The sequence below is a fragment of the Bufo bufo genome, chromosome 4, assembly GCF_905171765.1.
Source record: "Bufo bufo chromosome 4, aBufBuf1.1, whole genome shotgun sequence".
Classification (NCBI taxonomy): domain Eukaryota; kingdom Metazoa; phylum Chordata; class Amphibia; order Anura; family Bufonidae; genus Bufo; species Bufo bufo.
The window spans coordinates 509,300,072-509,323,752 of NC_053392.1; the positions used below are offsets into that span (position 1 = coordinate 509,300,072).

At 46.0% G+C, this 23,681-nt stretch overlaps 1 protein-coding gene across 1 annotated transcript in view; it reads right to left on the reverse strand.

Annotated features, from left to right (window-relative positions):
- LOC120999291 (heme-binding protein 2-like) overlaps positions 1-15,732 on the reverse strand; it is a 40,618-nt gene extending 24,886 nt beyond the window's left edge. Inside the window, exons 1-2 of the mRNA XM_040430163.1 lie at positions 15,724-15,732; positions 6,644-6,773 (exon numbers count right to left, since the gene is read on the reverse strand). Of these exons, the coding sequence (XP_040286097.1) occupies positions 6,644-6,773; positions 15,724-15,732 (139 nt within the window). The remainder of the gene's footprint in view (positions 1-6,643; positions 6,774-15,723) is intronic.
- Positions 15,733-23,681: the final 7,949 nt, after the last annotated feature.

Consider the following 23,681-nt stretch of genomic DNA (forward strand, 5'->3'; position numbering starts at 1 on the left):
CACCCTTTCGTTGAATGAGCAAAGTTTGCGGCGAAACGACCGCCAGGTGAACTGCAAGGCCATCTCCAGTTGTGAAAGGAAGCAAAGTATATAAGTAAATGTGTAGTCTGCAGAAAGGCACGTAGACCTACTGAAGAACAAAGAATGGCAGACTTACCGGCAGATCGTGTAAACTCCCACCACCATAGCAGAATGGATTGTTTTGGCCCATTCATCAGAACCACAGAGTACAAGAGATATAAACTAATATTTACATGTCTAAGCTCCAGAGCAATTCACCTGGAAATGTTAGAGAATATGTCAACTGACGCATTCATCAACTCCTTGAGAGGTTTCATAGCCATTAGAGGTACTGTCAGTGCTTAGATCTGACCAAGGATTTAATTTTGTCGGAGCAAAGAATGAATTGAAGAAAGCTCTAAAACAGATCAATAAAGAAAACTGAGTATTTGTTAGAGAAACAGTGCAATTTTCATATGAATGCTCCACATGCAAGCCATACAGGAGTTCAGGAAAGACAAATCAGAACTGTAAGGAATGTAAGTTTAGTGTTGAAAAAATAGATGATGCTTCACTTAGGACCCTATTCTATGAAGTAGTCTGTTAAGTCGTCCACTTAGTTGATAACAACGATCCTACAAATTTGGACCCTTTAACTCCCAACCATCTACTTCACTTTAAGTCTGATTACATACAGCCACCACCTGGCAAGTTCACCAAAGAGGATTTATATGCTAAAAGGAGATGGCGAAGAGTTAAATATCTATCAGATAAGTTTTGGAATAGAGAGGGAGGAAAGAGTACTTAGCCAATCTGATGCTAAGTAAACAGCAAACACCCAGAAGAAATGTCCAAGTTGGTGACAGTGTTAGTGAAAGAAAATTTACCTAGAAGTCAATGGAAATTAGCCAAAGTTCTAGAAGTTCAAAAGGCTGAAGACAAACTAGTAAGAGTATTGTTACAAATAGGAGACTCAAAACTTGACAAAGGAAAACTTCACTATTCCACTAAAGTTGGAACATCCTATACAGAAGTTAGTTCTACTTGAGTGATAAAATGCACTTAGAAGTTGAGATAATGGAAAATTTCTCAAATTCATGTTCAAGTCCTATCACTAAGAACATAGAATTATAGGTAATTTGGTGGGAGTGTAGCTGGCCAGCTAAGACCTGTCCTAGGTTGCTAATATAGCTTATTTGTGTATACAGCTAGACCTGCCAATAACCTTAATACATTTCCTATGTTTGTGTGTTAAAGAAAAAAGCTGAGTTATTTACAGCAACTTCATGTTTGGATGTCATAACAGTTATATATTTTGCTAACAGAAGCAGAAAAGATAATATGCATTTAAGATTCATTATATGAATTGGAGACAAGCTCAATGACACAGCAGAAACAAAGCATAGAGTCTGTTGTTGCTGCGCAGGAGTCTAGACCAATTACAGCCAGCCTCACACACAGCTTGTGGGAAATTCCACTAGCAGGAGCTGCTGGAATCAGAGAGGAGCTGAACAGACACTCCACTAAGAGCTGTGTTTTATGGAAACAGAGGCCAAGATAGGTATTTAAAACAGTTATATAATTTTCCTACTGTTAGTGATTAGAACTGTATACTGAACCAGTTGTGTGTTTACTTAGTTCCACCAATTGCAAACTACAAAAGTTCACAATCCAAATTCCATATTGCAATCCAAATTGCATACAACCATACCAGATCATACTCAATCTGCAAATAGTTACTGCTAACTGCATATTGCAACCACATTCAGCAAGTGAACTACTAGTTAGACCTCAGATATACTTCAGAGATCATAAAGTGCTTAAATAACTTAAAATGAGTACAGATACTCAAGAGAAATATTTCAACCATTTTATGTTGAACAACAAGATTGAAAAGTTAAACCACCATCTTATGCATACCGCTATTATGTGACATCTTTTTAACACGCATTATGTACATGGACTATCTGCTGCAGAGGCGGCAGTGCTATATGAAGAAAAGTTAAAGTTAATAAAGAAGTTATTTCAAGCATTTGGTGTGCTCTTTATACCTGTTTCCATAGAACAGTGCTAAAGGAATTACAAAGTAAGGCCTCATGCACAACAGTGCCTTTTTTGCGGTCCGCAAAAATCGGAAGCCGCCCGTGTACCTTCCCCAATTTGCGGAAAGGAACAAGCGGCCCATTGTAGAAATGCCTATTCTTGTCCGCAAAACAGACAAGAATAGGACATGCTATATTTTTTTTGCAGGGCCACGAAACAGAGCAACGGATGCCGACAGCACATGGAGTGCTGTCCGCATCTTTTGCGGTACCATTGAAGAGAATGGGTCCACACCCGAGCCACAACAATTGCGGCTCGGATGTGGACCACAACGGTCGTGTGCATGAGGCCTAATAGACAGTCTGGTTAGACTAGAAGTCAGAGATATCAAAATTCTTCTAATGCCACAGCACAAAAGGCACTTTATAGTGCTGCGCCTGCCACAGAACCACACACACACACACACCACTGCACTATAATATACTTTCCATGTTAAAAAGTATATTATAAGTATCACACCTATAACAGTCCTTAAAATGACTTTTTTGGCCCCATTAGCTAGCTTTTGGTGTCCCTAACAGTATGTCTCTGCTCCACACAGCAACTTCTTCCTACACTGGAAAAAGACTGAATATAAAATGGTGGCCAAATATATATTTTTTTATATAAAGGGGGGGGGGGGGGGGTATGTCCATGTGCTGAAATGCTTCAATTGGCTGCCCTGTCCCACCTGATGGATGTGTCATGGGTTAACGTTCGGTGCTATGCAAAAAAATATGGCGCGTGTGAATATCGCCATATGTTTGGCAGATCGTGAACAAAGTTCACCGCGAAATGACCGCCGGGCAAACTCTACTGGTGATGTCTCGAAAGGTAGCCATGTAGCATCATTACTATTTTTTTGTTAGCCATTACAAGGAATTAAACCTGCAATACTCCAATTTGGTTTTTCTTAATGAGAGCACTAAAACTAGTTTTCTATTGGCCAACACTCTACCATACTTTCCTTTTTCTCTTAAAAGAACACACTGGCATGGGTTTGGAAGTTTCCACATTATAGGCCAGATGTCTAGCTTTGTATGGGCAAACTCCTACACCAGAATATTTTATCTTCAATATACAGAATTCAAACTTACCAACACTCAGGTTAGTAAAAATTGGGACACTGGAAATCTCGCCTGGGAATGCCCGACTGCATCCAGAAATGCCCATTTATGGGTGGGGCTATCAGCCCCCACCCATTTTCTGCTCAAGACCACCTGAATTTGCCAGGACTGTCTCTGAAGACCAGGGATTCCCTGCAAATTCAGGACAGTTGGCAACTGAGTTTCTCTCTAATGTACTAATGTTTCATTTCATGTCATTTTGCACTCACTACTGTATTTGCCTTTATCATATGCTGCTAAATTCTTATTTCAGGCTGTTCAAACGCACTACACTTTGCCAACACTAGGTCTCTATTACATCATTTAAAATAGGCCAGCAATAGGAAGTTAGAGTTAGAGAGTGTGGGGAGAGAAGTTAGGAGACTGACTGTCCTCCTGGGCTTTGCCCCAGGAGTTACATACGAGCCCCATCGCGGGAGCCAGCGCCGAGCTGGCTTGCCGCGATGGAGAGCAAGCGCGTCATAGAAGAGGCGGGAGATCCGACTTGGATTCCCGCCAATTCTACACGTGTGCGGCGTTTGTTATGAATCCTGAGGGGGAAGTCCCCGCCGGATTTTAAATAAAAATCCGGCCTGGGTCCCGCCCTCAGGAGCATACCGGGCCCTTAGGTCTGTTATGGGTTGTAAGGAGAGCCCCCCCTACGCCGAAAATAACGGCGTAGGGGGTCCCCCTACAATCCATACCAGACCCGTATCCAAAGCACGCTACCCGGCCAGCCAGGAAGGGAGTGGGGACGAGCGAGCGCCCCCCCCCCCCCTCCTGAGCCGTACCAGGCTGCATGCCCTCAACATGGGGGGTTGGGTGCTCTGGGGCAGGGGGCGCACTGCGGCCCCCCCACCTCAGAGCACCCTGTCCCCATGTTGATGAGGACAGGGCCCCTTCCCGACAACCCTGGCCGTTGGTTGTCGGGGTATGCGGGCAGGAGGCTTATCGGAATCTGGGAGCCCCCTTTAATAAGGGGGCCCCCAGATACCGGCCCCCCACCCTAAGTGAATGAGTATGGGGTACATCGTACCCCTACCCATTCACCTGCAAGAAAAGTGGTAAAAACACAAATAAACCACACAGTGTATTAAAATATTTTATTTTTCTGCTCCGGAGGCCGCCCCCTGTCTTCTTTATTAGCTCTTTTACCAGGGGGGGCTCTTCTTCTTCCGATATCCCGACGGGTCTTCTCCGCTATCCGGGGGGGGTCTTCTCAACTCTCCGGGGTTCTCCTTCTGTCTTCTCCTTCTGTCTTGTTGTCTCCTTCTGTCTTCTGTCTCCGGGGGGGGCTCTTCTTCTTCCGATATCCCGACGGGTCTTCTCCGCTATCCGGGGGGGTCTTCTCAACTCTTCGGGGTTCTCCTTCTGTCTTCTCCTTCTGTTCTTCTTCTGTCTTCTCCTTCCTTCTTGTTGTCTCGGCGCACCCCGGTTCTTCGTCTCGCGAGACTCGGCGCACCCCGATTCTTCTCTCTGTTGTTGACTCGGCGCACCCCGGTTCTTCGTCTCGCGAGACTCGGCGCACCCCGATTCTTCGTCTCGCGAGAACCGGGGTGCGCCGAGTCAACAACAGAGAGAAGAATCGGGGTGCGCCGAGTCTCGCGAGACGAAGAACCGGGGTGCGCCGAGACAACAAGAAGGAAGGAGAAGACAGAAGAAGAACAGAAGGAGAAGACAGAAGGAGAACCCCGAAGAGTTGAGAAGACCCCCCCGGATAGCGGAGAAGACCCGTCGGGATATCGGAAGAAGAAGAGCCCCCCCCAGAGACAGAAGACAGAAGGAGACAACAAGACAGAAGGAGAAGACAGAAGGAGAACCCCGGAGAGTTGAGAAGACCCCCCCGGATAGCGGAGAAGACCCGTCGGGATATCGGAAGAAGAAGAGCCCCCCCCGGAGACAGAAGACAGAAGGAGACAACAAGACAGAAGGAGAAGACAGAAGGAGAACCCCGGAGAGTTGAGAAGACCCCCCCCGGATAGCGGAGAAGACCCGTCGGGATATCGGAAGAAGAAGAGCCCCCCCTGGTAAAAGAGCTAATAAAGAAGACAGGGGGCGGCCTCCGGAGCAGAAAAATAAAATATTTTAATACACTGTGTGGTTTATTTGTGTTTTTACCACTTTTCTTGCAGGTGAATGGGTAGGGGTACGATGTACCCCATACTCATTCACTTAGGGTGGGGGGCCGGTATCTGGGGGCCCCCTTATTAAAGGGGGCTCCCAGATTCCGATAAGCCTCCTGCCCGCATACCCCGACAACCAACGGCCAGGGTTGTCGGGAAGGGGCCCTGTCCTCATCAACATGGGGACAGGGTGCTCTGAGGTGGGGGGGCCGCAGTGCGCCCCCTGCCCCAGAGCACCCAACCCCCCATGTTGAGGGCATGCAGCCTGGTACGGCTCAGGAGGGGGGGGGGGGCTACTTGAACTTGGAGGTTAGAGCATTCCCAGCTTAAGGACTGATCAGCACCAAGTGACCAGGAGAAGCTTCCAGCAAAAACCTGGACACGACCTGACATGTACAAAGCTATGTTTAATATTTATATTGTTGCAAGGATAATAAGCCTGAGCAAGACCAGGAACAAAGCAGAGTATCTTCACCACTCCTGCATAAGTAAGTTGAGCTGGAACCTACACACAGTGCTTCACAGAGCCTGCTAATGGGAATTTGCAGCTTTATCATCTTTGCAAATTTCATGCAATACAAAGTGCTGCTACCAAAGTCTATTCACTGCAAGATTACAACTGCCAAGTAAAGTTCTTGTTTGGTTCAACTACTGCCTATCATTCCACTTCATCTCCTCATTGCACCTTATGGTGCTGGTGTCACGAACCAGGGACAGTCGCCACAAGCACCTCAAACTTCCATCTGGCTGGAGTTCCCTGTAACAGAGTGCCCTGGAAGATTTCGTGCCATCTTCCCATCCACTGCACGCCGTCCAAGGGACGTCTTAACCGTGAGTACTACCATCCTCAGCACCTCATCACTAGTACGCTCATGCGTCGTTGCATGTACTAGATGATAGTTTGACATTATGAAGTCTAGAACGCTCCATTGTTACCTTCAAGCATTGGATGCCTTCATTCTTTTAATGGTTTTTGACCATTAGGGTACCTTCAGACATAGCAGAAAATTCCACGACTGAAAATCAGCTCCATTGACCTCAATGAAGCTTGCAGAAACCCATGTACTTGCCGACTCATTCAAATTAATTGAAACGATTTTAAGTAGCAGAATTTTCTGCTGCAAAATCTGCCGCGTGTGAAGGCACCCTTATTGTTCTGGTGCAATGTTAAGTCAAAATTGTTAGCATTTACTTATTATATCTGGCAGGATTTCAGTCATTTTAATGGCAAGCATAGCACTGCAGAACACAAAGCCTTACAATATGGATGTGAGCAGAGCCTTATATTAAAAAAAAAAAAAAAAAAAAAAAAAAAAAAGGAGGACAACCTACCTTTAGCATTGTTCCCATTGAAATACCTAAACAGACGGTTGAAACTAGTCACCATCCCCATGCCAAAAATGTCCTGTTTTAGTGAAGTTGTTACCCAACGAGTTTCTTCATACTGACGAAGTTCAAAGTCCTGAAAATGTAGGAGTTCAGTTAGAAGACAATGAATCAGCTGTCAGCAACTAGGTTGACCAGTTAAATTCTTTAAATTTGCTTTATCAACTTTGATGTGCGTAGGTTGACCAGTTAAGGTAAACGGAAAAAAAAAAAAAAAATTTCCTATTGAGCTCCTCGCTTGCTCCCCCTCCTATTTACTGAATATACTGTAGCTATGAGCAGTGAATACAGACTTCCTGCTCACTGAAGTATGAGATAACAGCAGTCTATGGAGAGGGGATGGGGGAAGGTGGAGGAGAATGGAAAAGGCACTGCTGGAGACAGAGGGACTGAGACTTCTGCTGGTGTGTAAGGGATATACTGTCTTAAAGGGCATCTGTCAGCAGATTTGCACCCATTTGACAGGGCCAGGCAGTGTAAATTTAACACCCCAGAGTTGTGTTACTACACACCTCTATCCCGCTACTATCTTCTAAGAGCCTGTATATTGTCATCTGATGTAGTTTATTATGTGTTCACAAATGTGCATGTAAAACCACGTTAAATACAATTGTTCCTTGTAATTTACCTGTTACCAGCAGGTGGCAGCAATGCATTGGCCAGGTACTAGTCTCAGTTTAGTATATCTAGGCTGGAATGTATTATTCCAGCTTAGCTCCCCCTCTGTGGAGGTGTGCACTGTTCCCACATCCTGCAGCATGGGTGGATAAGGAAGTTAGATTGAGTGTAGCCCACCCCCTGCTAGGGGGTAGGGTGTGTGTAGGCGATCCCCTGTATAGGGAAGACAGCAAGGATCTTGTCTCGGCTGAGACCTGATCATATACCCAGGCTGAGCTGCAGCCTCAGCTGGATGAAGAATCAGAAAGCCAGACAGTCTCCAGAGTTCCAGGAAGCAAAGCATCCCCTGAGAAACCATCTGTGAGTTAAAGGGACTCTGTCACCACTTTCTAACCCCCCCTTTTAAAAGTATTGTTCTCTCCATGGCGCCCTTGTGATTACAAAGGTGTTGTTATAAGATAAATTCGCCGTCTCGTTTTGATAAAAAGAGCTTTTATCTAACCTGTCAATCTTGTGGATAAGGTGCCCAGGGCGTTTCTGAAGGTCTCAAGCTGCCGCCCGCGTCGTTGGTGCCCAGCTCCTCCCCTGATCCTTTCAGCGCCGCCTGAATGTAATGAAATCCGCCTCCGGCTCTCGCTCAGTGCCCCCTCCTCCTTTTCAAAGATCCCGCGCGTGCGCACAGGCCTGTGCCTGATGCGCCCGTGCGTACATTTAGAATCAGCCTCATTGAGCGAAGTGCGCATGCGCGCACTTCGCTCAACCTCCTCATCAGATGAGCACTGCAGCCAGCCACTCAGAGCCTGCCAAGCGCTGTATGGAGCCGCAGGCTCCGAGTGGCTGGCTGCAGTGCTCGTCTGATGAGGAGGTTGAGCGAAGTGCGCGCATGCGCACTTCGCTCAATGAGGCTGATTCTAAATGTACGCACGGGCGCATCAGGCACAGGCCTGTGCGCACGCGCGGGATCTTTGAAAAGGAGGAGGGGGCACCGAGCGAGAGCCGGAGGCGGATTTCATTACATTCAGGCGGCGCTGAAAGGATCAGGGGAGGAGCTGGGCACCAACGACGGCGGCGGCGGGCGGCAGCTTGAGACCTTCAGAAACGCCCTGGGCACCTTATCCACAAGATTGACAGGTTAGATAAAAGCTCTTTTTATCAAAAGGAGACGGCGAATTTATCTTCTAACAACACCTTTGTAATCACAAGGGCGCCATGGAGAGAACAATACTTTTAAAAGGGGGGGTTAGAAAGTGGTGACAGAGTCCCTTTAAGTCCAGAGACTTGGAGAAGCCATTCCTCCTCAGCTAGTTTGTCCCCATACAGCAGTAGTTATAGAAAAGTGCAGAAGATTAGTTCCTGCCACAATTATAGAGCTACTAAGCAGACGACTTATCCTGCAAGCTCACATTTAAAGAGCAGAAGCATTAATTTCCTGCCAATCATTGCTAAAACCTGCTGGGACCAGAGACCAAAGCTGTATACTGCTTGGATACAAGTTATCTTCAGTAAAGAAATGTTTGAACCTCATCTAAAAGGTCTGGACATCATTTCTGCTGCAAAATTCCTCCTACTATCAGTACACTCAATTTATTGCAAGTGAGCCAGGAACTAGGAGTTCAGCCGTACCCAGGTAGGAGACACCGTTGACAATTATCATCACCCTATAGAGACATAGGCCATTACATCACTCTGGCATTCCTAATCTGGGATGTACGTTATAACACCTTGGAAGGGCCCTGTGATTGTACCCTGTGCACGCTGCAATTGGCGTCACAACAAATACAGAACTATTATCCACCCGTATACTGGCCCACTGCATAAGTGGCTTCAGCGTATCCGTTCCTCGTCACTGTATCCATCACCACACCTGGCCCTGTCACTCAAAGTCAAGAGGGCGTGACAGTTGCAGAGAAAGCAGAGCCTCTAGCTGTAATGGCAACACCCCCATTAGTCCTAGAGGCTCATTTGCATATATATTAAAACTAGGGTTGAGTGAACCGGTACTGTAACGTTCAGGTTCGTACAGAACTTTAGGATTTTTGGATCCCGGACATTTCAGTAAAAGTCTGGGTTCGGTGATTTCTCAGTGCTTTTTGAAAGGCTGCAGAGCAGCCAATCAACAAGCGTTTAACTGTCTGACCTTAGAAGCCATCACAGCCATGCCTACTAATGGCATGGCTGTGATTGGCCAGTGCAGCATGTGACCCAGGCTCTATACAAGCTTCAGTCACGTAGCGCTGCACGTCACTCTGCTGTTACAAGTGTTGGAGAGGATGCTGCTGGACTGGTGATTTCAGGGAGAGAATCTAACAGCAATCTACATACAATTAATTGTGTGGGTGCAGGGCACAATCTTTTTACCCTACCCTGAGCACATTGACCGAATTTTTTTTTAAACTTTTATCCGTCTGTTAGGTGGGCGGCGGCCATTTTATGCAAGCTCAGTGCACCAGCACTGCATCTGAGCTTTTGGGACATTGAAATCCAAGCTTTAAAAAACAGCACAAATATCAGTTTGAAAAAAAATATATATATAATTTTTTGGGCAATTTACAAGTGGTGCATTTGCAGGCTTATTCAGTGTGCAATTTAAGCTAGAAATACAGCCATAATTTTCTAGGTTTTTAAACTTTTTTGCCAGATTCCACTATTTTCTGGCCTTGCATCAGCACGTGTGAAATTCCAGGGTTATATACTGCTGTCAAATTCAGTTAAACAAAAACACCCGTTTGGGCAAAAAAAAATTATGAAAAAAATTGTTGGCAGCCTTTGCTGCAGATGTAATTGTGAGATACTGCCTTTACATACTGTCTTTCTATTCAGTTATTTGAAATAGCCATTTTGGGTACAATTCTTTGATAGCATCCTAGTGTGGATCACGGCGTGTGAGATACACCCTTTAAATACAGGGGTTCTATTCAGGTATTTGAAATACAGCCATTTTTTGGGCAAACAAAATTTAAAGGCCTAGTCTGGGTCAAGGCGTGTGAGATACACCCTTTAAATACATGGGTTTGATTTTTTTTATTAATAAAACACTTTTGTGCAAAATACACAATTTCAGTCCTTGCAGCGTCTCGATGTTTGAAATTCCAGGGTTATATACTGCTGCTATATTCGGTTAATAAACAAACACCCGTTTGGGCAAAAAAAGTTTTTGGCAGCCTTTGCTGCATAGGTCATTGTGAGATACACCCTTTATATATTTGGGTTATAATTACCAGGAAAGATTAAAAGGACCTTAACATGTATAGCTTGGAAGAAAGACGAGACAGGGGATATGATAGAAACTTTTAAATACATAAAGGGAATCAACAAGGTAAAAGAGGAAAGAATATTTAAAAGAAAAACTGCTACAAGAGGACAGTTTTAAATTAGAGGGGCAAAGGTTTAAAAGTAATATCAGGAAGTATTACTTTACTGAGAGTAGTGGATGCATGGAATAGCCTTCCTGCAGAAGTGGTAGCTGCAAATACAGTGGAGGAGTTTAAGCATGCATGGGATAGGCATAAGGCCATCCTTCATATAAGATAGGGCCAGGGGCTATCCATAGTATTTAGTATATTGGGCAGACTAGATGGGCCAAATGGTTCTTATCTGCCGACACATTCTATGTTTCTATATTTAGATATTTGAAATACCGCCTTTTAGTGCACAAATCTTTAATTGAGGCCTAGTCTGGTTCAGTGCGTGTGAGATACACGCTGTACATACTGTCATTCTATTCTACTATCAAACACCCATTTAGGGCAAGATTCTAAATTCGAGAAATTAGGAAAGCATCAAATAAGGGACGTGGCCCAGGTCATGGTGCTGCTGGTGTCGCTCCTGTTGCAGGAAGAGGACGTGGTCGATCTGTGCCAGCTACATGCACAAGTGAAAACCCTTCCTCAGGTGTGAGTAGGCGACAGAACCTGCAGCAGTATTTGGTCGGGCCTAATGCGGCTCTACGAATTGTGAGGCCTGAACAAGTACAGGCGATAGTAGATTGGTTTGCTAACAGTGGATCCAGTTCCTTCACAGTCTCCCACCCAGTCTCCTGCTGAAAGACCACAGTTGGCACCTGCAGCCAATGTCCAGTCTTTCACCTCACCTCTTGCAAATCAGCCAAGCAGTCTGAGCCCCAAGTCTGGGAGCAGTCTTCTGCTTTTTGATGACTGTTAGCAGGGTTTCCCAGGGCCATCCACCTAGCCCTGCCCCAGAAGTGGAAGAAATTGAGTGCACCGATGCCCAACCACTTATCTTTCAAGACGAGTACATGGGAGGACCATCACAACACGTCTCGGATGATGACGAAAGACAGGTGCCAACTGCTGGGGCTTTCGAAAGTGTGCAGACCGACAAGGCAGGGGTGAAGACTGGGTGCAAGATTGAGAGGACGATGAGGTCCTCGACCCCACATGGAATCAAGGTTATGCGAGTGACCCATGTAGTTTGGAGGAAGAGGCAGTGATTGCACAGAGCCACCAGCACAGCAGAAGAGGGAGCAGGGTGCAAAAGCAGAGCGGACATCCTCTAGACAGTATGCCTGCTACTGCCCACCGCAGCAAGGGACCGAGCACACCAAAGCCAGCGCCAAGGAGTTCACTGGCGTGGCAGTTCTTCAGACAATGTGCTGACGACAAGACACGAGTGGTTTGCACGCTGTGCACTCAGAGCTTAAAGCGAGGCATAAACGTTCTCAACCTGAGCACAACCTGCATGACCAGGCATTTAAGTGCTAAGCACGAGCTGCAGTGGAGTAGACCAGTGTTTCCCAACCAGTGTGCCTCCAGCTGTTGCAAAACTACAACTCCCAGCATGCCTGCACAGCCAAAGGCTGTCCGGGCATGCTGGGAGTTGTAGTTTTGCAACAGCTGGAGGCACACTGGTTTGGAAACCCTGGAGTAGACACCTCAAAAACCAAGAAAGGTCTCTGGCTTTTCCTGCTTCCTCTTCTGCTGCAGTCGGCCTTTTCATCCACCTCTGGAGTGACAGTGCCACCTGCCACCCCGCAAACAGGATCTGCCAGCAACACCAACACCTGGGTCACCAAGCATCTCCACAATGTCCCACGGAAGTGTTCAGCTCTCCATCTCCCAAACACTGGAGGGGGAAGAGGAAGTACCCCCTTAACCACCCACGATCCCTAGCCCTGAATGCCAGCATTTCTAAATTGTTGGCCTTTGAAATGCTGTCACTCTGTCTGGTGGAGATGGATAGTTTTAAAGGCCTTATGGCGGTAGCTGTCCCACAGTAAGTCGTGCCCAGCCACCACTACTTTTCCAGGAGAGTTATCCCTTCCCTGCACAACCAAGTTGTAACGGTCGCATACACACACACATAGGGGGAAGGGAAGTGACCACTGCGCTCCACCCTTACCCCTGGCCCTGCCTACTTGCCTCGCGAGTCCTAATGACAGGGGACAACAATCCCTAACTTGGAGTAAGTGCAGGGATGACAGACAGACAAACAGGACGTGAACGGACCGAGTCAATACCAGGAAAGCTGCAAAGTACAAATGGAGCAAGCAGAGAATTGTCAGGAGAAGCCGGGGTCATAAATACCAGGAGAGCAGAGAAGTACAAGACGAGTCCTAAGAGAGTAGTCAGGTGGGAGCCGAGGTCACAATACCAGGACGGATGCGCAGTACAGGAGGATCAGGCAAAAGGATGGTCAAGGAACAGGATCAGGTAAGTATTCAGCAGTCCAACAAATACCAGGAACCTAGAAATTAACTGGCAACCTGTAGCCAGCAGGCTGCCTGTATTTATAGTGGGGAGTGAGGGTCATGTGACGTGGTCAGCGTCACATGACCGACAGACCAACCAGTCGAGCACCGAGTGATCAGCTCGGCGCTCAAGGCAGACTTAGGAGCAAGGAGCCACCCAGCTAGTAAAGCCGCCCTGGGAATGAGGTCAAACACAGAACCTCATGCCAAAAGCTAAGCAACAGTTCTGCGGGCAATGGGGGACCGAGTGCACCTTCGGAACCCCGTGACACAAGTAGGTGACAAAATCAGGTGTGCACTGTGCAACGCCATCTGTGGCAAGGTGCACCTCAATACGGATGGATACGTGGACCAGTAAGCACGGTCAGGGACGTTATATCTCCATAACAGCACACTGGGTAAATTCTGTGGCAGCTGGGCCTGAGGCGGATAGCAGTTTGGCACATGTCCTTCCACCACTGAGGATTCCAGGGTGCTTCAGTTTGCCTCCTGTTGCAGGAGGGGGGGAGGCTTTCTTTGAGTCATAACACCACAAGATTTCAGATTTGCAGATCTGATCCATCGGCTATTAGATGTTTTGCTTCCCGCATTTCCCCTGTTCGGGCCTGAAAATTGAACAGTCTGTCAGTCTTTCTGAAGTCCTCCGTGGCTTTAAGGTAGGTCAGCACTACTCTTCTCACATCTAGGTTATGAAAAAGTCTTTGTTCCTGACTGTCAGATGGAGACCTAAAGGATGGAAGAGACACTTCCTCTAGACAGTGGAACTTAGAGACCACCTTGGGCAAAAAAGGAGTGTGTTTTAATACTATTCTATCATCTCTGATGGTTAGATAAGGAGGTCTGCATGAAAAGGCCTGTATTTCCCCCACCCTTCTAGCCGTGGTAATAGCCATCAGAAAAACAGTTTTGAAAGTAAGCCATTTTAAAGATATCTCCAGTAAGGGCTCAAAGGGACTGTCTGTTAAGGCAGATGGTACCAGGTTTAAGTCCCAAGGGGGAACAGTGGGCCTAACCATGGGTTTTCTCTTGGCCCCTTTCACAAATCTTTTGAGGAGGTCCACTTCTGCAAGTTTAATGTCCAGAAAGGCACTTGAGCAGATATCTGGACTTTAATTGTGCTAACTCTAAGACCCTTTTTGTAGACCCAACTGGAGAAACTCCAGAACCTTAGCGATCATAAAGAGGCCCATGATATCACCATCTGTAAATTTAAAAAATAACTGCCAGATTCTGTTATAGATCTTTGATGTTACACTTTTGCGGCTATAGAGAATCGTGGAAATTACTGCATAAATGCCGTTCAGGTTCCACTCTGCTAGCTGAAGTAGAGTTGCCCTGGAATGCCAAACTGGGCCCTGGTGAAGGAGATCCGGTAGTAGATAAAAGTCCCCTGCTGACATCTTCAGTAGTAGTGGGAACCATGATCTCCTGGACCAATAAGGTGCAATCACAAGCAACCTGTGGCTTCCCAGTAACACTCTTTGTAGAACCTTAGGGATTAACGCAAATGGAGTAAAGGCATACAACTTCTCATCCGGCCATGGCTGGGAGAGAGTGTAGACTATGAATGGGTGATCCGTGTAGGATAGAGAACTGAATTTCCAGGACGTCCTCCATGACAGCACTACATGGGAGGTTGTCTCCCCCGCCCACTATTGGGACAGGAAACAGAGGTTAAAAGCTCCCCCCACCCACCTTCACCAGTGTTCTTTCCTGTCCCAATAATGGACGGGGCAGAGAGAAGGTCTCTTTGGACCTTTTAATTTTTTCTTTTTTTCTTACTTATTTCACCGGGCTAAAACCCTTAAGCTGGGGTCCCTTAGCCTCCCAAGCCCCTCCAGTACCTGTGGGTCATGCGGCTCACTGCTGGGAACTAAGAGCCTAGGGGCTGGGGAACGGTAGCCGCAACCCCGCTGGGGCTCTGGGCTGCAGGATGCTTCCTCCAGGGGAGATCACGCGGGAGTCGGAGTGTCTTGTCACTTCCGGCCTTCTGCGCTGAGCTGGAAGTGATGTAGAAACGCTGGGGAAGGAGTGCGCATGCATGTAACCTCCGACACCGGATCCAGTATGGCGGCGCCCTGCGATCAATCCCCACGGCGAGGGACGCTGGAGGCCTGGCATTCCGGCCTCGCGTCCCATCCGGATTTCCTAGGAATGACCGGAATGGGAGGAGCATCCACGACAGGAGGGGTAAGTGCCAGTGGCATTTAAATTCTGGTTGGGCTAAGTGGGAGTCCCTCAGTTATGCATTCATCCAGTATGAGAGAGCAGTCCCCAGACCCTCCTGCCCAAGGACATGCGAGTACCCAGCACTACAATGGGGGTATAAGGATAGGTGTAGCAAAGCATTATAGCCTGCCTTTCTATCATCATGTCTTAGGGAGAAAAAGATTCTACCCTCAAAATGGAGAGTAAAAAGAAGCCTAAAAGATGTGCCATCTGCAGCAAGAGGCTTCAGGACTCATACAAAAAAGCTTTGTGCAGACTGTATTAATAAAATGATGAAAGGAACAGTCGTCCCTATTAAACAGACCTTAGGGCCATCATTAAAGAAGTTAAAGCTTCAGTTTCCTCTCTGATAACGCCTAAAAGGTGGCTGAGCAAACCACCGGGATAAAAAGACCTAGAGAAGTCTTAGAGTCAGACCCGGAGGTTATAGAGGTGGAATATTCGGAAGAAGAGGTAGAAGAAGAGTCCTTGCCTTCCTCATCTCACGAGGAGAAACGTAAATACTGTTTCTCAACTGAGGACATGGATTCCCTCCTGACTGCTGTTAGGCAGACCATGGATATCTTGGACGAACCGACAGATCCATTCAGGAGGAAATGTTTGCTGGCCTAATAACAAAGAAAAGTTTTTCCCTTGAATTCCAGTTTAAAGCAAATGATCTTGGATGAGTGGGAAGATGTAGAGAAGAGGCTTTTTATTCCTAGGGAATTTAAAAGTCGCCTATCCTTTGACAAGGAAGATACTAAATTATGGGAAGAAATCCCTAAAATAGACGCCCCAGTCGCCAGGGTAGCTAAAAAAACAGCGATCCCATTTGAGGACTCTTCCCAGCTGAAAGACCACATGGACCGCAAGGCTGATAGTCTCCTGAGAAAAATCTTGGGAGGCTTCTGCAGCGCCAATTTCAACCAACGTGGCAGCCACATCAGTGGCTAGATCCCTATTAATGTGGTTCTCTCATCTGGAGAATCATCTGTCAATGGGAACCCCCAGGGAAGACATTTTGGAGACTATCCCGCTCCTAAAGATGGCAACTGCCTTTACAGCGGACGCCTTGGCTGAGTCAGTCAGGTTTGCAGCTAAAAGTAGGGCCCTTCTGAACACCATGAGGAGAGCTCTGTGGTTGAAGAACTGGTCTGGCGATCTTACTTCAAAGAATAAATTATGTGCAATTCCATTTTCAGGATCATGTGTTTGGGCCTAGCCTGGATAAAATCCTTGAGAAAGCCTCAGATAAAAAAAAAAAAAAAAAAAAAAAAGGGTTTCCAGAGACCAAAACTAGAAAGGCACATTTTTTTCGTAAAAAATTCCAGCCAAAGAACCAAACGTATAAAGATAAGAGAAAGTCGGGGAGATGGTCCTATCCAAAAGGGGGTAAGGGCAGAGGATTTATGCTTAACCCCAATGCTTCCCAAGACAAACAATGACGCCAGGCCAGTCGGGGGGAGATTAAAATCTTTTTTCCCAGCATGGAGCCAAATAACTCGAAACCCATGGGTGCTCCAGATTATTCAAGGATACAAGATATAAATTCTATCAGCTCCGCAACAAAAATTTGTGCTGACAGGGTACGGAGAAGGTACGTCACAAGAAAACCTCTAAAGACGTTGCGAAATTAAGGAACCTAGGAGCAGTGACCCGCGTCCCTGTAGATCAGGAAGGCAGGGGCTACTATTCAAGATTATTCCTGGTCAAAAAGCCAGATGGTTCATTCAGAACCATAATCAACCTAAAACCCCTAAACGTCTTTATAAAGTATCGCCGCTTCAAGATGGAATCAGTAAGATCAACGACACCCCTCATTTCTCAGGGAGCGGTAATGTGCACCTTGGACTTAAAAGATGCTTACTACCATGTGCCAATACATCCAGACCACCAAAAATGCCTAAGGTTCACAGTAAGAGAAGCGGGGAAAATAAATCATTATCAGTTTCAATGCCTGCCCTTTGGGATATCAACAGCCCCTCGGGTATTTACAGAGCTGGTAATAGAGATAGTAGCCTTCCTCAGACTTAGGCTACATTCACACGTCAGTATTTTTCTATAATCTGATTTTCTGTCCGTTTTTTTGCGGATCCGTTGTTCCTGAAAATGTTTCCGTATGTCATCCGTTTTTTGCGGATCCGCAAAAAACGGAAACATGTATAAATTTCAATAAGCAAATAAAGTTGTTTGGATTTCTTAAAAAAAAAATTAAAATGTAATTTCCAGGAACGGATTCCGTATAAAACGGATGACATACGTAATTACATCCGAATGTCTTCCGTTTTTTGCGGATCCATTGACTTTGTATTGTACCAGGATCCGATTTTTCAGGAAAATAGGACATGTTTTATATTTAAACGGACATGCTGAACGGAACAACGGAAACGGACAGCACACATTGTGCTGTCCGTTTTTTTCCAGGACCCATTCAATGGGTCCAGATCTGTTCCAGAAAAAAATGGAACAGATCAGGAAAGAAAAAAACGTACGTGTGAAGGGACCCTAAAGGGAATAAAGATTGTACCTTATTTAGACGATCTTCTCCTAACCGCGGATTCCGCGATAGTACTAACGGAGCAAACACAGACGACAATTTCCCTCCTACAGGACCTAGGCTGGATCATAAATTGGGAAAAATCAGACCTAGTACCAGAAACCAGAAAGATTTTCCTTGGAACGATGCTAGATTCGAATCTACAGAGGTCTTTTCTTCCAGTTCAGAAGAAACAAAACCTTGTCAAAAAATTGAAAGCGTTTGAGAAGAAATCTGTGTGCACCATCAGAGAGGCCATGAGCATTCTGGGCCTAATGACATCTTGTATATTTATGGTGCCGTGGAGTCAACATCACACAAGAGTCCTACAGAAAATGATTCTAGTGGTCTGGGATGGAGACCATCGTTCCATAGACCGGAAGATCCCTATAAAAAAGAGAATGCGCAGAGATCTCTGGATTGGTGACAAATTTCAAGCAACCTATCAAAAGGAGTCTCCTGGAATCTAAGCCCATACACTTTAGTGACAACAGATGCCAGCCAACAAGGATGGGGTGCAAAGGTTGGAATCTACTACTTCCAGGGAACCTGGAACCAGACCATAAAAAACAGATCTTCAAATTTCAGAGAGCTTCAGGCCGTGTGGGAGACACTCAGACAAAGTCAAGATCTTCTGAGCAGACAGAATATAAGAATCCTTTCAGACAATATGACAGTGGTCTCCTTCCTCAAACATCAAGGGGGAACAAAATATCTCCTTCAGAATCTGACAAACAAGATCTTCTCCTGGGCAGAGGAGAATGTGCTGTCAATCTCAGCGGTACACCTACAGGGTTCAAGAAACCAGTCGGCCGATTTCCTCAGCAGACATTTTATAGATCCAAACGAATGGACTCTTAACAGACAGGCGTTTCTAGAGCCGACATCAACTTGGGGGTACCCAGAGATAGATCTCTTTGCATCAAGGGAGAATGCTCAAACAGCCTCCTTCTCCCAAAATCCAGCCGATCATCCCACAGCAGTAGACGCCTTATCCCAGCCCTGGGACATGAAGCTAGCCTATGCGTTTCCTCCTTTCCTCCTTTCCCTCTGATTTCAATAGCTCTGAGGAAGATCAGCAGGGAATCATCCAGAGTGATCTTCATAGCTCGCTTTTGGCCAAAACAAGCCTGGTTCCCGGTTCTGTCCTCGCTAAGTCAGGAGAAACCGATCCCTCTCCGGCCAGACCTGTTGCATCAGGGTCCAATCTGGAATCCGGAAGTAACCAGGCTGAAATTAACAGCGTGGCTTCTGAAAGGGACTTGTTGAAATTACAGGGATTCTCAGACGGAGTAATATCCACCATTCAGAGAGGCCATAAACAGGTGACATCAGCAATTTATAATAAAATCTGGAAAAAAATTCTGCTCCTGGATGACAGAGAGAAGAACCCTCTACTCTCGAGTCTGGGAGATAATTCTTGATTTCCTCCAGGAAGGGTTCAACATGGGCCTTAAACACAGTACCCTTAAGGTTCAGACTGCAGCCTTAAGTTGGTTTTTAAATTACTCCCTTTCAGAATATCTATGGGTAAACAGGTTTTTAAAGGCAACCACGCAGATTAGACCAACATTAAGATCCCCGGTCCCACCTTGGGATCTGTCGCTAGTTCTTAATGCCCTAACAAAACCACCCTTTGAACCCTTACATGAAAGCAGCTTAAGAAACTTAACCTTAAAAATGATGTTTCTAGTAGCTATCACATCAGCTCGTAGACTGGGAGAAATCCAAGCCCTTACTATCCGTGAGCCATACCTTACAATTTGCGAGGATAGTCATACTAAGGTTAGACCCATCCTTTATACCAAGGTGGTTTCGTCCTTTCACCGTAATCAGGAAATAGTACTACCAACCTTCTATACAGATCCGAAGACCGAAAGGGAGAAGGAGTTCCATCTTCTAGACGTTAGACGTTCTCTCCTTTCCTACCTAGAAGTTACCAGTACCTTCAGATTGGACTCAAATCTGTTTATTCAGTTTTCAGGCCGCAACAAGGGCAATAAGGCTTCTAAAGCGACATTAGCAAGATGGATTAAAATGGTCATTAAAGAGGCCTATCAGGGCCAGGGACTTCCCTGTCCTCAAGACGTTAGGGCTCATTCAACGAGAGCAGTCTCGGCTTCATGGGCCGAACATGCAAATGCTTCTATTGACCAGATATGTAAGGCAGCCACCTGGGCAAGTTCCCAGACCTTTTGTAAGCATTACAGATTAAATGTGTCCGGGAATAATGACCAGTCATTTGGACGTAAAGTTCTTCAGGCTGCGGTCCCTAGTTTTTGATTAATTTGGTATTCCTACTCCATGTAGTGCTGTCATGAAGGACGTCCTGAAAAGTAAGAATTAGTCTTACCGGTAATGATATTTCCAGGAGTCCGACATGACAGCACTGGTAGTTCCCTCCCTAATGTTGAGTATTTTCTCTTTTGTATTACGATACCCATTATTGTGTGATAATCTATAAAACACTGGTGAAGGTGGGTGGGGGGGAGCTTATAACCTCTGTTTCCTGTCCCAATAGTGGCCAGGGGAAGACAACCTCCATGTAGTGCTGTCATGTCGGACTCCTGGAAATATCATTACCGGTAAGACTAATTCTTACTTTTTCGGTCTGTCTAGTCGCGTTGCGAATAGATCTACTTCTGGAAAAAACACTTTTGGTTCAGGCACCACTCGCCCTCTTTCAAGACATCTCTGCTGAGAAAATCCGCGACCTCGTTCTTCCCCCTTATGTGAACTGCTGAGACTGACAGTACATTTCTTTTCGCCCACTGGAATATTTCTTTTGAGACTTTTGCTAGGGCTGAACTTTGTGCTCCCTTGTTTGTTCAAGTAAGCTACGGTTGTGGTATTGTCCGATAATATTTTTATCTCCGAGTTCTGGGTGAAGGGCTTTTAATGCTTCCCAAACTGCGGTTAACTCCCTTAGGTTGGAAGAAGCTAAGCTTAGATGTTTCTGCCAGGTACCTTGTACTATGGACTGATCTGAAAAGGCTCCCCAGCCACTTCTGCTGGCGTCTGTAGTTATTGTAACAACGTCTGTTTGCTGCCAAGGAATGCTCCTGCGTAAATTTTTCCTGATCAGCCACCAGCTTAGAGTCTTTTACGTATGGAGGAACTCACTTTCATCTCCAGTGAGTCTACACTCTTGTTCCATGTTCTGAGCATGAATGACTGGAGGGTCCGAGTGTGAGCTTGGGCCCACTTTACTGCTGGCTACCAAATTGTTACCGGACAGAATAAAAATAAAAATATTGCGAAGAATTGCGGACCCACAAGGAGCCTTAACTATCAAAGAAATTGCACAAAAATCTTCGCATAGTAAATATAAATAAACTTTATTGACAATGTAAAATACATACATAAAAAAAAGGCAGCACAAAGGTGGAACACAATGGAGAGGAATAGGACCGAAGGAGGGGCTGGGAGGTCAGCACACCAGGAGTCAGGGAAAATTATTATTATAATAATCAGATGCTAGTCACCAAGACAATAAGCCCCCAAGCAATGGAAAATGGAGACAAATGTGAGGATAAACAGACTTGGTGATTAAAAGAAAAGGATAAGCATACCCTGGGTGGTGTGTCGATCTCTCAGCCACCTCCTGACCCAACACTGTTTCGCCAGTCAATCTGGCTTCTTCTGATTATTATAATATATTTTTCCCTGACTCCTGGTGTGCTGACCTCCCAGCCCCTCCTTGGGTCCTATTCCTCTCCCTTGTGTTCCACAAGCAGATGATGGTTCAGCCTTTTTAGATTTATAATGGCTCTGTAAGCCAGCCATTCAGCTTTTTTATGAGGAATATAGGAGAATATCCTGTTCCTTCTTCTCCAGGCCTGCACGAAATCCTTTAACCTGCCTCCTACCCTGCCTCTGGTGTCATTGTTTTGATGATTTCTGGGAAGAATCTGAGGGGTTGAATAAAAACCCTTTTCCTCTTACCAAAACGCCATCGGGACGAGAAGTCTCTTTCTGATCCTGCCTCTTAATGATGAAGGAAAGTTTCGTCTTTGACGAAAATTTCTCGGGTCTGAGGGAAAACCCTTTTTTATCCGTGGCCTTTTCTAAGATATCATCCAGAACAATATCTCCTTCACAGGGGATGCCGCACAAATTTTTAGATGCGTCACCCGCCCATGACCTAAGCCACACTGCTCTTCTGGTGGCATTTGAGAGGGCCGCTGATCTGGCTGCCAGTTTAACAGTGTCTACCGAGGCATCTGCTAAAAAACTTCACCGCCTGCTTAAGCATCGGTAAGGAGGCCACAATATCTTCTCTGGGGGTCCCTGCCACTAGGTGTTCTTTTAATTAGCTTATCCAAATTAACATTGATCTGGCTGTGTAAGTGGAAGCTACACTAGGCCTTAGGATGGACATGTAGGCTTCCCAGGATTTTTTCAGTAGCGCCTCACCCTTTTTGTCCATAGGGTCTTTCAGCAGACCTAAATCTTCAAAGGGCAACGCTGACTTTTTTGTAATTTTTGCAAATGGGGCATCTACTTTTGGACACTTCTCCCAAAAAGCTGTATCTTACTCTGCAAAAGGGTATTTTCTTTTTAGGACTCTAGAAACCCCAGGTCTTTTTTCTAGGTCGACACATTCCTTATTAATTAATCCCGTAATATTGGAGTGAAGGGGGAAAGACTCTTCCTTTTTTCTCCTATACCCTTGAACATAAATCCTGCACCGTCTTGGATTCTTCTAAGTTTAGGGTCGCTCTAATAGTTTAATAATGCATCAGTGTCCTCTATGGAACAAAGCAGCCTCCCAGACTCATCCTCTGAGGAATCCGACTCAGACCCAGAGGGAAGTTCCCCTTCATCTAATTCATCTTCCTGACAGTCAGTCTCTAAGGAAGCGGACATCTCGGTCATGGAAGTAGAGGGTCTTAGAGACGTGGAAGCTAATTTTTGATCCACCGCACTGCTCACTTCCTCCTTTATAATGTGTCTTATGTTATCCAACAGGGAAGGAGACTCCTCAGAAACAATCTTTTCCAAACAGCTTGAACAGAGTTTTTTTTTATATGCAGACGGCAAACCTTTTACAGATGGAACATTTTTTGGACCCGCTGCGAAGATTCCGCTGATTTCTGAGCCTCCCTGAGATACATAAGAGTGCTTTTTCAGAAAAGGGGCTGCCCCACAATATAATAAGTTAGACCCTCACCCTGGTGCAATAAAAGATTGTTTCTGACCAAAAGGGGTGCACAGATAAGAGCAATCATCTTTAACCTCCCAAGTTACCAGGCTGCCAGTTTTAGCTGGGTCTGCAAATCACGTCCTCTCCTGGTGCCAACATACTTTGATCGGCTTGCTGCACAGAGGACGCCAAGTACAATCCCCGCTTGTTTTCTAGGGGAAATCGTGTCACCAGAGCTCCGCCTGCTCGTGAGTCAAGGCTCACATGACCCGAGCATCCTCTCGCGAGATTTCTCACGGAAACACCGCCTGGGGCCGCCCCCACCGGAGGACTTACACCTAGGAATCAGGAAGGGCTGTACTGAGCCCCACCCGGAGTTCTTCTTGCTGACCGGGTGCTGCTCCTGAAGACCAAAGATTCTCCCACAGGAGGATCTCCACGTACTCCCAGAGGGACAGGAAACAACTGGAGCAGGTAAGGGGACCATTTAAAAAGATCTCCATGTTGTTTCCTGTCCCTGGGGAGGTGGGGTATCCTCCTGTTACGTGCTGTTGTGGGGGCATTTGGAAAAAATAAAAATTTAATATAGGACCATGGATGGGGTTAAAACTTAACAGGTTCCCTACTTAACGGCGGACATGGAGTAACGACACGTTTACATATACTAAACCATCAACGGTGTGCAAAGTGATTGAAGTAAACATCTCCAGCTGCCGCCAGAGAACGGGATTGGGACTCACCCGGTAATGCAGTTCTCCGATCCAGT